Raw genomic sequence first — 16556 nt, 5'->3', positions numbered from 1 at the left:
ACAAAACCAATGTAGTGTACAAAATCCCATGCAAGGACTGCACAGAACACTATATAGGACAAACAGGAAGACAGCTAACAATCTGCATACATGAACATCAACTAGCCACGAAACGACACGAGCAGCTATCCTTAGTAGCCACACACGCAGACAACAAGCAACATGAATTCGACTGGGACAACATTACTATCATAGGGCAAGCCAGACAGAGAACAGCCAGGGAATTCCTAGAGGCATGGCATTCATCCACAAACTCCATCAACAAACACATCGACCTGGACCCAATATACCAACCACTACATCGGACAGCTGAAACTGACAACCGGAAGCGGCAGAGACAGACCACTATAAACACCGGAGGAAACATCAAAGAAGCGCTTCGCAGGAGGCTCCCAAGCACTGATGATGTCGCCTAGCCAGGGGACGAAACGTTTGCAACAAAAACTTCCAGCTCGGCGAACAGAACCACAACATCTCTATGACTGTACACGTTGTCATTGTGAGTCAACCCTGTGTTCTTCTTTCATTGCGACCAAATGTAATCCCATTTCCCTTCCTGCTTGCTCCTTGGATTCTTTGATAGTCCACTTTTGGTCAGTAACCAGGTAAATTATGTTTAAATGTGTTGTGTAGTCTGCTTATGTGATTGTTAAACCTGTACTGGTCAGAAATATGGTGTTGAAAATACAAACAAAATCATCCAATTATCTAGAAGTCATCTGATAAAATCCAACCACGGTCTTGTAAAAGTTTATTTGATCTCCTGCTTTTGTATTCTGTTCCACCTGTACAATGCCAAGAATTGTAAATTGTCTTTTTATCACTTTTGATGTATTGCCACCTTTATACATCTGTCCACTAAATCTTTTTTTAAAAGTTGTTCATGAGATGTGAGCATAATTGTCCTTGCCAGCAAGACTGTCATGAATTTTTTAATTAAATGATGATGAGTTATCTTTTTAACTGTTACAGTCCATGTGATGTAAATACACTAACAGTGTTGTTTGGAAATGGTTTCAGGATTTTGGCCCAGCGACAGTAAAGGAAGGATCCTGTGTGGCTTGCAGGAGATTCTGCAGCTGGTGATGTTCCATGCATCTGTTGCACTTATTTTATTAGGTGGTAGAGATTGCAGGTTTTGAAGATGCTATTAAAGGAGCATTAGCAAGTTGTTCCTGTACATTTTGGAGATGATGCACAGTGCTGCTTCTGCATTGCTACTTGAAAAATTGAATGTTTTAAGTTATTAGGTGGAGTGCTTATCAAGTGTGCTGATGTTTTCTGGATGGTGATGAGGTTGTTGATGCTATACAGGTATCCCCTGCTTTTTGAAAGTTCGTTTTACGCTACTTCGCTTTTATGAAAGACCTATGTTAGTATAAGTTTTCACTAATCGAAAGAAATCCGAAGAGGATTTTTGCTTTTATGAGAAAAGGTGAAATTTTTCCCATATAAATTTAATGCTTCTTCACTTTATGCCATTTCAGCTTATGAAAGGTTTCATAGAAATACTCTGCTTGAAGATAGTGGGGATACCTGTACTATTCCAAGCAAGTGGATCCATCACACTCCTGATTTGTGCCTTGTAGATGATGGACAGGCACTGTGGAGCCAGGAGGGGATTTACTAAATACATTTTCTGGTTGCTTTCACTGTCCTAAAAATGGTACATTTGCAAGTTATATTTTCAATCATTTTTCTGTTGATTTCCTTGGAGTAAATGTATTGGTAAGCAAGTATCTCTAGATGATTTAGAATCTGTTTCTCTTTGGAGTTGTTGCCTGCTAAGTTCTCATGTCTCAGGTTATTAATGAAAGGTCCAAGAACTAGGATGAAATCTAGTCTTTAATTTGTCTTTAATTGCCTCTACTAGTATTTCCAAGTTTCTGACCTTGTCATGATGGCTCGGTGGTTAGCACTGCTGTCTCACAGTGCCAGGGACCCAGGTTCAATTCCATCCTCTGGCAACTGTCAGTGTAGTGTTTGCACATTCTCTTTGTGTCTGCGTGGGTTTCTATTAGGTGCTCTGGTTTCTTCCCACAGTCCAAAGATGTGCAGGTTAGGTGGAATGGCCACCCTAAATTTCTCTAGTGTCCAGGGATGTGCAAGAAAGGTGGATTAGTCATGGTAAGTGCAGGGTTACAGGGATGTGGTAGGGGAATGGTTCTTAGTGGGACACTTTTCTGGGCCAAATGACCTGCTTCCACATTGTAGGGATTCTGTGACCTTGCTGTTTCAATAAATATAACAGATTTTTTTCTAAAGTTCAGGGTGGATGTGTACCCAGTTTTGCCTAGTTGCAGAAAGTAGGATTTGGAACTAAAACAGAATTGAAGGAGAAACTCAGCAGGTCTGAATTTCTTCAGCAGTTTCTGTTTTTGTGTCAGATCTCCAGTTTCCGCAGTTCTTTGTTTTATTTTAGAATTTGGAAGTACTTGAATTGCAAATAGGTACATTCCTATCAGGGGAGAATAATTGTTGCATCTTATTTTCTGAAGGGCAGCAGTATGAATTTGAGATTATTAGTGGCAACAGAGGGAAATATGATGCATATAGGGAGACAGTAAATTGTGTGAAATATCTAGGTGCTGTTTCTCTTCTTATGTTAGTCTAATTACTTTACTTTCTGTTTCTAGATAAAAAAGTTGAGATTGACAAATTGGCAACTGAATATATCTCAAATGTGAAGGACCTATCTCCAGATCAACGTGTTGATCAATTGAAGAAGATTCAACTTGCCTACAATAAATGCAGAGAATACAGTGATGACAAAGTACAGTTAGCAATGGAGACATATGAAATGGTTGGTGTCATTTTGCAGTAAGACCAAATAACTAAATTATTTGTGGGATTGAAATGCTGCTGCTTTTCACAAAGTGTTATTGGGTGTCTTGCACAAAAATGGCTCTGAATGTAACTAGTCTGTTTTTATCACTCTGCGTAGTTTTCCAATAGTCCAAGGAATGTTTCTAAAATGCCAATGGCCTATTTTCCTTACTCTCTACAGAAATTACAATAAGTCTTTTGTTGATGTATCCCAAGTAAACTGAACATTAAGTACATTATGTACTAAGTTGGTACAAAATATCAAGGTATCTCAAACTGATGCTGTCCTATAGATTACTTGCAGTGTGGAAACAGGCCCTTCGGCCCAACAAGTCCACACCGACCCTCTGAACAGCAACCCACCCAGACCCATTCCCCTACATTTACCCCTTCACCTAACACTATGGGCAATTTAGCATGGCCAATTCACCTAACCTGCACCTTTTTTTTTGGACTGTGGGAGGAAACCCATGCAGACACAGGCAGAATGTGCAAACTCCACACAGACAGTTGCCTGAGGTGGGAATTGAACCTGGGTGTCTGGCGCTGTGAGGCAGCAGTGCTAACCACTGTGCCACTGTGCTGCCCACATAATCAAGGTTCCTTTGTACTCTACATTTACCCCTAACTGACACATCTGAACACTAGGGGGCAATTTACCCCTAACCGACACATCTGAACACAAGGGGGCAATTTAGCATAGCCAATTCATCTAACCTGGGAGGAAACCCACACAGACAATCACTTGAGCCTGGAATCAAACCCGGGTTCCCTGGCACTGTAAGGCAGCAATGCTAACCACTGAGCTACCATGCCACTCTCATATAATCTAGTATGAGAATAGTAATCCAAGAAGATGGGGTGATTGAGTTGGTAATAATGCAGATTGTGTATGGACATAGAGATGTTCATACTTTTTTTTTCATACCAGATGCTTTACTACTTCATCTTTCTACATTTACTTTGTGTTGTTCTCTCCGAGTCATTTTGAAATTACCCTTTCAGTGTACTGGACATAATGCAGGGATAGAGGTGACATGGTATGACAATAAAAATGATGCTTATTATTTCTATATAGTGAAATGGTGATACCATTCCAAATTGAAATTTTACTGAAATTGCTAAAGGAGCATTTAAAGTGGAATTGTATTGCTGTGTGTTCACTGCTCCCTAAACTTCATTACTTAAACTGGTTTAGCTTTTAATGTAGTAGCAAGTTGGGTACATAATTATCATATGGGCCAGGTGCCTGTGTGTGATAGGTCCTTTGGACTGTGTCATAGAGATGTACAGCATGGAAACTGAGCCTTCGGTCCAACTCGTCTATGCTGACCAGATATCCCAACCTGATCTAGTCCCATTTGCAAGCACTTGGCCCATGTCCCTCTCAACACTTTCTATTCATATACCGATCCAAATGCCTTTTAAATGTTGCCTCTACCACTTCCTCTAGCAGCTCATTCCATAACACGCACCACCCTCTGAATGGAAAAGGAGCTCCTTAGGTCCCTTTTATATCTTTCACCTCTCGCCCAATTCTGGTCTCCTTCCTATCAGAAAGATGTTGTGAAACTTGAAAGGGTTCGGAAAAAATTTACAAGGATGTTGCCAGGGCTGGAGGATTTGAGCTATGGGGTGAGGCTGAACAGGCTTTGGCTGTTTTTCCTGGAGCGTCGGAGGCTGAGGGGTGACCTTATAGAGATTTAGAAAATGATGAGGGGCATGGATAGGGTAAATAGGCAAAGTCTTTTGCCTGGGGTCGGGGAGTCCAGAACTAAAGGGCATAGGTTTAGGAAAGAGGGGAAAGATATAAAAGGGACCTATGGGGCAACTATTTCACGCAGAGGGTGGTACGTGTATGGAATGAGCTGCTAGAGGATGTGGTGGAGGCTGGTACAATTGCAACATTTAAGAGGCATTTGGATGGGTATATGAATAGGAAGGGTTTGGAGGGATATGGGCCAGGTGCTGGCAGGTGGGACTAGATTGGGTTGGGATATCTGGTTGGCATGGACGGGTTGGACCGAAGGGTCTGTTTCCATGCTGTACATCTCCATGACTTACCATTTAGTGTATAAGTCCTGCTAAGATTTGCTTTCCCAAAATGCAGCACCTCGCATTTATCTAAATTAAACTCCAACTGCCACACCTCAGCCCTTTGGCCCATCTGATCCCCCATTGTAATCTGAGGTAACCTTCGATGTTGTCCACGACACCTCCAATTTTGATATCATCTGCCAACTTATTAACTATACCTCCTATGTTCATGTCCAAATCACTTATATAAATGACGATAAGTAGTGGACTCAGCACTGATCTTTGTGGCAGTCCACGGGTCACAGGCCTCCAGTCTGAAAAATGACCCTCTGTCTTCTACCTTTTGAGCCATTTCTCCCTGTATTCCAAGATGTCTAACCTTGCTAACCACTCTCCCATGGGGAACCTTGTCGAACACCTTACTCAAGTCCATATAGATCACGTCCAGCGCACAGTCCCATCAAGCCTCTTTGTTGCTTTTTCAAAAAACTCAATCAAGTTCATGAGACATGATTTCCCATGCACAAAGCCATGTTGTCTATCCCTAATCAGTCCTTGTCTTTCCAAATATATGTACATCCTGTCCCTCAGGATTCCCTCCAACTGCTTGCCTACCACCGACGTTAAGCTCACTGGTCTATAGTTCCCTGGCTTGTCCTTACCATCTTTCTTAAATAATGGTACCATGTTAGCCAACCTCCAGTCCTCTGGCACCCCACCTGTGGCTATCGATGATACTGATATCTCAGTGAGAAGCCCAGCAATCACTTCCCTAGCTTCCCACAGAGCTCTAGGGTATACTTGATCAGGTCCGAGGGATTTATCCACCTTTATTCGTTTCAAGATATCCAGCACTTCCTCCTCTGTAATATGGACATTTTTCAAGATGTCACCATCTATTTCCCCACATTCTATGTCTCCCATGTCCTTATCCACAGTAAACACTGATGCAAAATACTCATTTCATATTTTCCCCATCTCCTGCGGCTCCACGTAAAGGCTACCGTGCTGATCTTTGAGGGGCCCTATTCGCTCCCGAGTTACCCTTTTGTCCTTAATTATGTACCCAACTTGCTACTACATTATCATATGGGCCAGGTGCCTGTGTGTGGTAGATCCTTTGGACTGTGTCATAGAGATGTACAGCATGGAAACAGAGCCTTCGGTCCAACTCGTCCTTAATGTGTTTGTAAAAATCCTTTGGATTCTCCTTCACTATGTTTGCCAAAGCTATCTCATGTCCCCTTTTTGCCCTCCTGATTTCCCTCTTCAGTATACTCCTCTTCTAAGGATGCATTTGATCTCTCCTGCCTATACCTGACATGTGCTAACCTCTTTTTGTTTAATACTGTCAAAATCAGCCTTCCTCCAATTTAGATCTGGTCTATCCTTTTCCGTCACTATTTTAAATCTGGCGCGAAGTGCTACCCCACAGACTCCTCAGTCATCTGCCCTGCCTTATTTCCCAAGAGTAGGTTACGTTTTGCACCTTTTCTAGTAGGTACATCCGCATGTTGTATCAGAAAATTTTCTTGTACGCGCTTAACAAATTCCTCTTCATCTAAACCCTTAACACTAGCCGTCCCAGTCTATGTTTGGAAAGTTAAAATCCCCTACCATAATCACCCTAATATCCTTACAGATAACTGAAATCTCATTACAAATGTGTTTCTCAATTTCGTGCTGACTATTAGTGGGTTTATCCCAATAAGGTAATTAACCCTTTCTTATTTCTCATTTCCATCCAAGTAACTTCCCTGGATGTATTTCAGGGAATATCCTCCCTCAGTACAGCTGTAATGCTATCCCTTATCAAACCTTCTCCCCCCCCCCCCCCCCCTTTCTGTCCTTCCTATAGCATTTGTATCCTGGAACATTAAGCTGCAAGTCATGTCCATCCCTGAGCAATGTCTTCATTGCCAATGATCCACATGTGAACATTTTAAGTTATTTTCTGCTATGTTGTTAATTATTTGTTTGCTTATGGCAGGTCGACAAGCACATCAGGCGGCTGGATGCTGAACTTGCCAGGTTTGAAGCTGATTTGAAGGAAAAGTTGGAATCAAGTGATTATGACAGTTCAGCAGGGAGAGGCAATAAGAGTGAGTAATGATATTAAATCTTTGGTGCAGCATTTCATTCTGAAATGGAGAACCTAGATGGTCAGCAAATTAAAGGTGGAACAGGCCAGTTAGCCTCTTAAGTTTAACCCACTATCAATTCAATCACAGCAGATGTGTTACCCATTGTGGCTGTTTAAAACTCTTGCCTAACATGTATCAGTCACTAATTTGGAAGACTTTTATTTCTTTTTAAATCTGGGTTTGCTGACAAACTGTGTTCAAAGATCACGTTTGGATTTGATTTTTGAGAGCGCAAATTCCAGACAAATGTGAAAAATGAGAGTTGTGTATGTTGTGTGACATATATCATCTCATAATCTTCCTTTTACATTACGCAACTACAAACAGCCTTGAACAATAGTAATAAAGCTGGCTGAACTGCCAGACTTGAGCAATACAGAACTGTATTCATTTAGCATTCCTCTTCTTAGACTTTTGAATAAAACTGATTCATTGTTGTGTTATTAAGGTAAATGCTCCGGATGCAGACGTCCCCAGATATTTGTTTTCTTCTGCTTCTCTCTCTTGTTCAGTAATTAGATTAGATTACATTACATTACATTACAGTGTGGAAACAGGTCCTTTGGCCCAACAAGTCCACACCGACCCGCCGAAGCGCAACCCACCCATACCCCTACATTTACCCCTATACCTAACACTACGGGCAATTTAGCATGGCCAATTCACCTGACCTGCACATCTTTGGACTGTGGGAGGAAACCGGAGCACCCGGAGGAAACCCACGCAGACACAGGGAGAACGTGCAAACTCCACACAGTCAGTCGCCTGAGGCGGGAATTGAACCCAGGTGAGGCAACAGTGCTAACCACAGTGCCACTGTGCCGCCCACAATGTTCAGTAATAAAACTGTAATTTCATGCAGTTTACCAGAAGTGGAAGTCTGGGTTTGTTTGCTAACTAATATGGGATTAAATTGCCGCAGACTGATGTTTGAGAGCGTAGAATTGAAACAAAAGTCATAAATGTGAAATTATTAGCGATTTCTGGCTTGTGCTACTTATACTTTCCGAAACTGAATCAAGAAGTTGTTGGAAGGAATCCTGAGGGACAGGACGTACATGTATTTGGAAAGGCAAGGACTGATTAGGGATAGTCAACATGGCTTTGTGCGTGGGAAATCATCTCTCTCAAACTTGAGTTTTTTGAAGAAGTAACAGAGGATTGATGAGGGCAGAGTGGTAGACGTGATCTATCTGAACTTCAGTAAGGTGTTTGACAACGTTTCCCATGGGAGATTGGTTAGCAAGTTTAGACCTCATGGAATCCAAAGGGATCTAGCCATTTGGATACAAAACTGGCTCAAAGGTTGAAGACAGAGGGTTGTGGTAGAGGGTTGGAATGGAGGCTTGTGACAAGTGGAGTGCCACAAGGATCGGTATTGGGTTCATTACTTTTCGTCACTCATATAAATGATTTGGGTGTGACCATAAGAGGTATAGTTAATGAGTTTGCAGATGACACCAAAATTGGAGGTGTAGTGGACAACGAGGAAGGTTACCTCAGTCTACAACAGGATCTTGATTAGATGGGCCAATAGGCTGAGGAGAGGCAGATGGAGTTTAATAAAGATAAATGCGAGGTGCTGCACTTTGGGAAAGCAAATCTTAGCAGGACTTATACACTTAATGGTAAGGTCCTCGGGAGTGTTGCTGAACAAACACTTGGAGTGCAGGTTTATAGCTGCTTGAAAATAAAGTTGCAGGTAGATAGGATATTGAAGAAGGTGTTTGCTATGCTTTCCTTTATTGGTCAGAGTATTGAGTACAGGAGTTGGGAGGTCATGCTTTGGCATTACAGGACATTGGTTATGCCACTTTTGGAATAATGTGTGCAATTCTGGTCTCCTTCCTATTGGAAGGATGTTGTAAAACTTGAAAGAGTTCAGAAAAGATTTACAAGGATGTTGCCAGGGTTGGAGGATTTGAGCTATAGGGAGAGTTTGAAATAGGCTGGGGCTGTTTTCCCTGGAGCGTCAGAAGCTGAGGGGTGACCTTATAGAGGTTTATTAAATCATGAGGTGCATGGATATGGTAAATAGTCAAGGTCTTTTCCCTGGGGTGGGGGAGTGCGAACTAGAGGGCATAGGTTTAGGGTGAGAGGGGAAAGATATAAAAGAGACGTAAGGGACAACTGTTTCATGCAGAGGGTGGTACTGTTAGACCGAAAGGTCTGTTTCCCTGCTGTACATCTCTGTGTACGGAGGGCAAAAGCAAAACAGTTGGTTATTCAGAACTAGAGTCCTGTTGAAAAATTATGCATTTTGTTGAAGCTTTTCATCTTGCACATGTCAAAACAATTTGCAAGAAATTCAGGTTTCCACCCACCCCATATCTACAAATGATACGTTCCAAGACCTATTGCGGAAGCCCAACACCACAGATAGTAGCAAACCCTATCATTTCAATGGGAAATTTACCTCACTGGCAGCCCCCTGATCCTTATTTCTGGAACGTTCTACATAATATTTTCAGGCTGTGTTAAACTGCAGAAAACTGAAACTATGGAAACTGAATCCACAGATACAGGGTTCAACTGTACCAACGTAAAGGAATAATAACATTTTATATTCTATGAGAAGAGAGTGCTGATTTTTTTTTTGACAAATGACTCATTTAGAAGAATGCCGTGACCAATTGGAATCAATCTGCCTGGATTAAAACTTGACAGTTAACTGTCAGATATTTTCTGTATTTCATGCATCCTTAACAACAACACACTCTATCAATCAGAGTTCACTTATCAACTAATTAGAACTCTTATTGTGCAACTTAAATGTTGTTTTCCTTTTATATTGGTATTTCTCGTGAATTCAAGACAAAAACAAACTTCAGTAAAATGTCTTTGTATTTTCAAAAGTAAAATGTTTTGACATTGAAAATCTTAAAATTCTGAAAATATTCTCCAAGTATCTGTGTGGAGAGAAACAGAGTTAAAGTTTTAGGTTGATCACCTCTTATCAGAACTCAGAAAAGATAGAAATGCAGTAGGTTTTAAGCAAGTGAAAAGGATGGTTGGGGGAGTGGGGGGAAATGGCATGTAAAAGGAACTAAAGAAAACTCTGGAATAGACTGAAAGAAAGGAGGTTAAAAGGCAGAATGTTTAGCGATACAAGGCCTGAAAACAAAGGGAAGGAAAAATAAGACCATATGAATTAAACATACATAGATTTTTTTAAAAAAGCAAAATCTGGATATGATCTGAAACTATGATCTGAAAATTGAACTCTGAAGTCAGAGGCTTAGAAGTGCCCAACTAATAAATGAGATGTTGATCCTCAATCCTATGTTGAGCCTCATTAAAACAGTGCACTGAAAGGACAAAGGGGTCAGCTTGGTAACAAGATGGGCAATTAAGGCAACAATTAAGGGTCAGGGTCAAGCTTTTTATTTGATAATGGGATGGGGATATCAACATTTATTGCCCATCCCTAATTGTTGCTTGACCTGACTGCCTTTGCAATTTCTTTTCATAAATCCATGTTGACAGACAATAAAGTATTATTGGATATTATTAATTTGTAAGTCTGTTTTTTTGCCTCCTTCACTACAGATTCTAGCATTTTTCCATATGGCTCATGTAAGGCAAACAAGGCTGTAGTATCCAGATATTACATTTGTCTTCATTCAATCTGCTAGGATCATTCCACAGTTTGAATAAATTTGAATAAATGTTTTTTTGAACAAGTTTTATTATTGCTTATTCTATAGTGAGAAATACAGCCAGATACAGTGAAAGGTTTACATTACATTAGTCATCACAATAGGGCACCATTTTAAGAAAAAGAAAAATGAAAAGATATAGCTTAAAGGGAAGTCCATCAATGTCTGGGTTCTGAGCCGCTTGGAATCACCGCTGCCTAGTCGCCATTTATGCTATTGAAATGTGAAAGATAACCACCAACACATCTATCTATGCAGCCACTTCTTTCAGGTGAAGATCATAAGATCCAAGGTCTTTATTCACTTTAAGTTCCAGTAACTTCTATATTACTATTTTTATACTTTAATGTCTTGCAGTTCCTTCTTAACATTAGTCCCTCAATCTTCATCTTCCCTGGGGGATTTTTAATGTTTGTTCTGTGAAGATAGACACACTGTATTTCATTGATTTGGCTGCCATTTGCATTTTCTCCTGAAATTCTCCTGAAATTCTCCTGACTCTACTTGTAATGGACTTGCATTTGTTTTTACTGATTTTTTTTTTTGCTTTACATAGCTATGGAAGATTTTACAGACAACACAGAAACACAAATCAATCATGATCAAATAGTGGAGCAGATCTGATGGGCTGAGTGGCCTAATTCTGCTTTTGTTTTATGGTCTTTATAGACTTTCTATAAGCTGATTTTTGGCCCTTTGCTGCTCTTTGTATTCTTCCCATTCAGCAGTTTCTTTCATTTGTATTTTTGTAAACTTTTTCAAAGTTTTATGCTGTCGCTTAACTCTTTAGTTGTCCATGGCTGTATTTTTTATTTCTTACTTAAAAACCCTGTTACTTTTTAACTCTCAGTTCTGATGAAAGATAATTAATCTTAAATGATAAATGTTTTTCTCTGCACAGATGCTGCCAGATCTACTGATCATTTTCAGCAATTTCAATTTTACTTCATTTTTTAAGACCAAGTAATGGAATAAATTGGAACCTTTCATAAGCTAGCAACAGGGGAAAAAGATGATTTGAAACTCAGTACTAAATTAACTGACATGTAGAGAGCCACCTGTAAATCCTAATTACAAGCACATCTAACATGCATTTCTGTCTCCCTTTTATAGAAGGCAGAGGCCAGAAAGACAGGAGGGGTTCTCGGGGCCGTGGAAGACGGGGATCAGATGATGATATGCCAAAGAAGAAGAAGCAGAAAGCAGGGTAGGGTGACTGTTTGACTTGTTATAACAGCAATGTTGAACTTTTGGTTTCATTTTATCATTTCTTCTTTCTTCACCACCATCATTCTATAATATCGATACAGTTACCAAAGTTCCAAGTTAACTAATAAATATTGGGAATATGTAGATGTAAAATACCCCTTCTCCAGCTTGTATTCGAAAAGGGCGAGGCGTACAAGGTGAAGTTCATCTTTTTACAGATTCTGCAGTTCAGAGGAGTTTGGGTTTGTTCTGTGGAAGTCATATGCTGAATCTGTTTGCTTAATGTTTTGCTGCTGGACTGGTGCTTACTTGATATTCAGACAGTGTGAAGGAAACATCAGCTGATGGAAGAGGATGCTGATGTTAATCTTCCCATAAGTGATTTTATTATTAATTTTACTTTGCAATACTTAACTATATGTGTAAATGACTTAGGAGCAGGAGTAGGCCATTTGCCCTTAAGCCTACACTGCATTCAGTAAGGCAACGTTTGACGTGATTATCGCCTCAACTCAACTTTCTTGCCTGCTTCTGATAATCTTTGACTCTTTTATTAGTCAAGAATCTACAGGTAGAGTATGATATCTCAAGCAATTGTCCTTAAGCTTTGAATTTGACTATCAATCATGCCAGTAGGCATGGGCAATAATTGTTGGTCTGCCAGTGATTGCCACATCCTATGAAAGAAGAAATTTTTTAAAAAGAAACCATTTGACGGATGAATTATTTTTCATTTAGTAATGTGATATGGGTGGTGGTGGTGAGCTGCCTTTTTGAACCACTGCAATCCATTTGGTGTAGTTACACCCACAGTGCGTTAGGGTGGGCATTCCAGGATTTTGACCCAATTCACATTGGAGGAACAATGATATATTTCAAAATCAGAATGATGAGAGGCTTAAGGGAGAACTTGGTAGTGTTCTCATGTATTTGCTGCCTGGTCCTACTAGATGATTGTGGTTATGGGTTTGGAGGGTCTGTCTAAAGGAGACTTAGTGAATTTCTAACGTGCATTTTGTAGATTGTTGCTGCTGAGTTGCACTGGTAGTGGTGAGAGTGAATGTTTCTGGATGTGGTGCTAATCAAGCAGGTTGCTTTGTCCTGGATGATATCAAGCTTCTTGAATGTTGTTGGATCTGCACTCATCCAGGCTTGTGAATGACGGCAAGGATCTGGGGAAACAAAAGTGAGTGACTCGTTGCAGGATTCCTAGTCTTTTTGCTGTTCAAGGCTAAAGTATTTACATGGCTAGTCCTATTTAATTTCTGGTCAAGAGTGACCTCGAGGATGTTGATAGTTGGGGATTCTATGATGATGCCAATGGGAACTGGCTAGATTCTTTCTTGTTAGAATTATCTGGCATTTTTGTGGCAGTTGCCAGTTGTCACTTCAAACTTGGATATTGTCAAAATCTTGCTGCAATTGGAAATGGACTACTTCAATATCTGAGGAGTCCAATAGTGTTGAACCTGGTGCAAATATTGGCAAACATGCTGACTTCAGACCCTATCAAAGAGTCTTCGAATCCCTACAGTGTAGAAACAGGTTGTTTGGCCCATCGCGTTCATACCGATCCTCTGAACAGCATCCTACTTAAATGCATGCCCCCACTCCCTGTAACCCTCCATTTCCCATGGCTAATTCATCTAGCTTCTTTATCCCTGGACACTATGGACAATTTAGCATGGCAAATCCACCTAACCATGTCTATGGAGTGTGGGAGGAAACCAGACCACCCGGGGAAACTCTCACAGACACCGGGAAAATGTACAAACACCATACAGTCACTTGAGGGTGGAATCGAATCTAGTTCCTTGGTGCTGTGAGGTAGCAGTGCTAACCACTGAGCCACCATGCCACTCCACTTCAGGGGAAAAAGGACAGTTCTGCTAAACTTGTTCACTCAGAAGGTGGTGCTGTGTGGAACTCACTGCCTGAAAGGATAGTTGAGTTAGGAACGCTTGTAACATTTCAGCAGTATTTATGTATTCATTTGTGTTGCCATAGCCTACAGGGCTGTGGGCCAGTAGCTGTAAAATGAGATTAGTTTAATGAGATCTTTGTTGACCAGCACATATGTAATAGGCTGAATGGCTTTCTATGCTATAAATTTGAGTTTCCTTTTATCTTCATCTAATTATGTGTAGTTTCAAATGTAGTCATTTTGTTTTCATACACTGAACAAAGAGACCTTGGAGTGCAGGTTCGCAGCTCCTCTTAAAGTAGAGTCACAGGTAGATAGGATAGTGAAGAAGGCATTTGGTATGCTTTCCTTTATTGGTCAGAGTATTGAGTCCAGGAGTTGGGAAGCTATGTTGTAGCTGGACAAGACATTGGTTAGGTCACTTTTGGAATATTGTGTGCAATTCTGGTCTCCTTCCAATCCGAAAGATGATGTGAAACTTGAAAGGGTTCAGAAAAGATTGAGAAGGATGTTGCCAGGGTTGGAAGATTTGAGCTATAGGGAGAGGTTTAATAGGTTGGGGTTGTTTTCTCTGGAGCACGGAGGTTGAGGGGTGACTTTAATAAAGATTTATAAAATCATGAGGGGCATGGGTAGGGTAAATAGACAAGGTCTTTTCCCAGGGGTGAGGTAGTCCAGAATTAGAGTGAGAGGGGAAAGATATAAAAGAGACCTAAGGGACAATGTTTCACACAGAGGGCGGTACATGTATGGAATGAGCTGCCAGAGGAAGTGATGGAGGCTGGTACAATTGCAACATTTAAGAGGCATCTGGATGGGTATATGAATAGGAAGGGTTTGGAAGATTTGGGCTAAAGGGTCTGTATGCATGCTGTACATCTCTATGACTCTATTCAGAGGCTTCTCGTAATGTGAAGCCCCCACCTCAAGCTGTAGTTTGCTTACTTATGCCTAAATCTGGTACGGCATAATTCTGGTGTGGAAAGAAGATAGTGTGCTGGGAGACTTCAGGGATTATATTCAACAAGGGAGACAAATCTGATTACAGTAACTACAGAGGAGTATTTCTGTAAAGACAACAATCACATCAATAGATTTCTATTCTTGCCCTCAAGGATTTCGGATGGTATCTGTTTGATAGGGATTCCAATGCTTAAGATGACAGATTAAACAAAATAATGAAGGGGAGAGGGATGTGCATAATTTGAATAGGTATTGATTGTGACATAAACAATTTGAGGTGCTGATTTGAAGTGCATATTGCCTTTCACACTGTCACATTTCAAAACTTGTAATTATTTGTTTAAGAGGAAATTTTGAACAACTTTGTATCACAGCATCGCTAGGCATTTTAATTTGGTTTAGGAGGACTTATATCCCACCTATTAGCAAGGATTGAGAACAAGAAGACACAGATTTCAAGTAATTGGTAAAAGAAACAAAAGTGGCATATTTAACGCGGTGATTGGCTAAGCTCTGGAATACAGCCTGTGAATGTGGTGAAAGCAGATTCCATTGAAGCACTTGAAAGCTGTTATCTAAAAATGAAGAATGTATCAGTTTACAGAGAGAAGGCAGGAGAATTGGATTGAGTGCTCATTTAGAGAACTGGTGCACATATGCTGTAACAATTCTGAGATTCTGGAAGTGATTCACATTATTCACAATGCTCAATAGGACTTTTATCAATGTGTCAAATGAAATTGATAACAAAATTGTCTTTTACTCACCACCATACTAGTTTGGCAGTGAATGGTGATAACGCATTCCAAAGAATGTTTCTAAGTTTTAAGAGTGACTATGCTTCAAAAGTACTTAATTGGTCATAAAGTGCTTTGGGATCTCCAGAGGTCACGAAGTTGATATAGAAATAAAATTATTGTCTCTCTGTAGGAGGGCAAAGAGCTATTTAGAAGAGGTTGTATCTGGAATTTATTTTGTATTTCCTTCTCTAGGTCAGAATACTCTGAATCAATTTTGAAAATGCACCCATCTGATGTGTTGGACATGCCAGTTGATCCCAATGAACCCACTTATTGTCTGTGTCACCAGGTTTCTTATGGAGAAATGATTGGCTGTGATAACCCAGATGTAAGTGTCTTTGATTTGGATTATCTAAATTAGAAAGCATGACTAATGGTATTTTGGTTGTATTTACTTGCTAGTGCTAAATTTTAAATACCATTTTTATTAGAGCTGGGCAATGGAAGTAGTTGACACGTGGGTTTAGATATAGATTACATACTGAACTAAGAATTTTGAAACCTTTAAGAATTCCACGCCTCTGTGTGACATCTATAAGTATTACATTTATGTTAGTTGAAACTTTATTGCTGTAACAGCACAGCAGGTCAGGCAGCATCCAGGGAACAGGAGATTCGACGTTTCGGGCACAGGCCCTTCTTCAGGAATGAGCAGAGAGTGTTCAGCAGGAGAAGATAAAAGGTAGGGAGGAGGGACTTGGAGGAGGGGCGTTGGAAATGTGATAGGTGGAAAGAGGTCAAGGTGAGGGTGATAGGTCGGAGTAGGATGGAGGCGGAGAGGTCAAGAAGAAGACTGCAGGTCAGGAAGGCGGTGCCGGGCTGGAGGGATTCGGCTGAGACAAGGGGAGGGGGGATGAAGAAACTGGTGAAGTCCAAGTTCATCCCCTGCGGTTGGAGGGATCCCAGTCGGAAGATAAGACGCTCCTCCTCCGACCGTCGGGTTGTTGTGGTTTGGCGGTGGATGAGTCCAATGACCTGCATATCCTCGGGGGAG

General features: G+C 40.7%; 1 protein-coding gene across 2 annotated transcripts in view; it reads left to right on the top strand.

Annotated features, from left to right (window-relative positions):
- The window catches only part of ing5a (inhibitor of growth family, member 5a), a 30714-nt gene that overhangs the window by 7572 nt on the left and 6586 nt on the right, over window positions 1–16556 (top strand). For both annotated transcript variants that reach the window (XM_043701721.1, XM_043701720.1), the window contains exons 3-6: window positions 2637–2803; window positions 6854–6965; window positions 11780–11873; window positions 15755–15890. In XM_043701721.1, coding sequence (XP_043557656.1) covers window positions 2637–2803; window positions 6854–6965; window positions 11780–11873; window positions 15755–15890 — 509 coding nt within the window. The remainder of the gene's footprint in view (window positions 1–2636; window positions 2804–6853; window positions 6966–11779; window positions 11874–15754; window positions 15891–16556) is intronic.

This window comes from Chiloscyllium plagiosum, chromosome 13 (assembly GCF_004010195.1).
Source record: "Chiloscyllium plagiosum isolate BGI_BamShark_2017 chromosome 13, ASM401019v2, whole genome shotgun sequence".
In the NCBI taxonomy this organism is placed as follows: domain Eukaryota; kingdom Metazoa; phylum Chordata; class Chondrichthyes; order Orectolobiformes; family Hemiscylliidae; genus Chiloscyllium; species Chiloscyllium plagiosum.
Note: the sequence above shows the minus strand (reverse complement) of the source record. Positions and strands in the feature narration are given on the sequence as shown.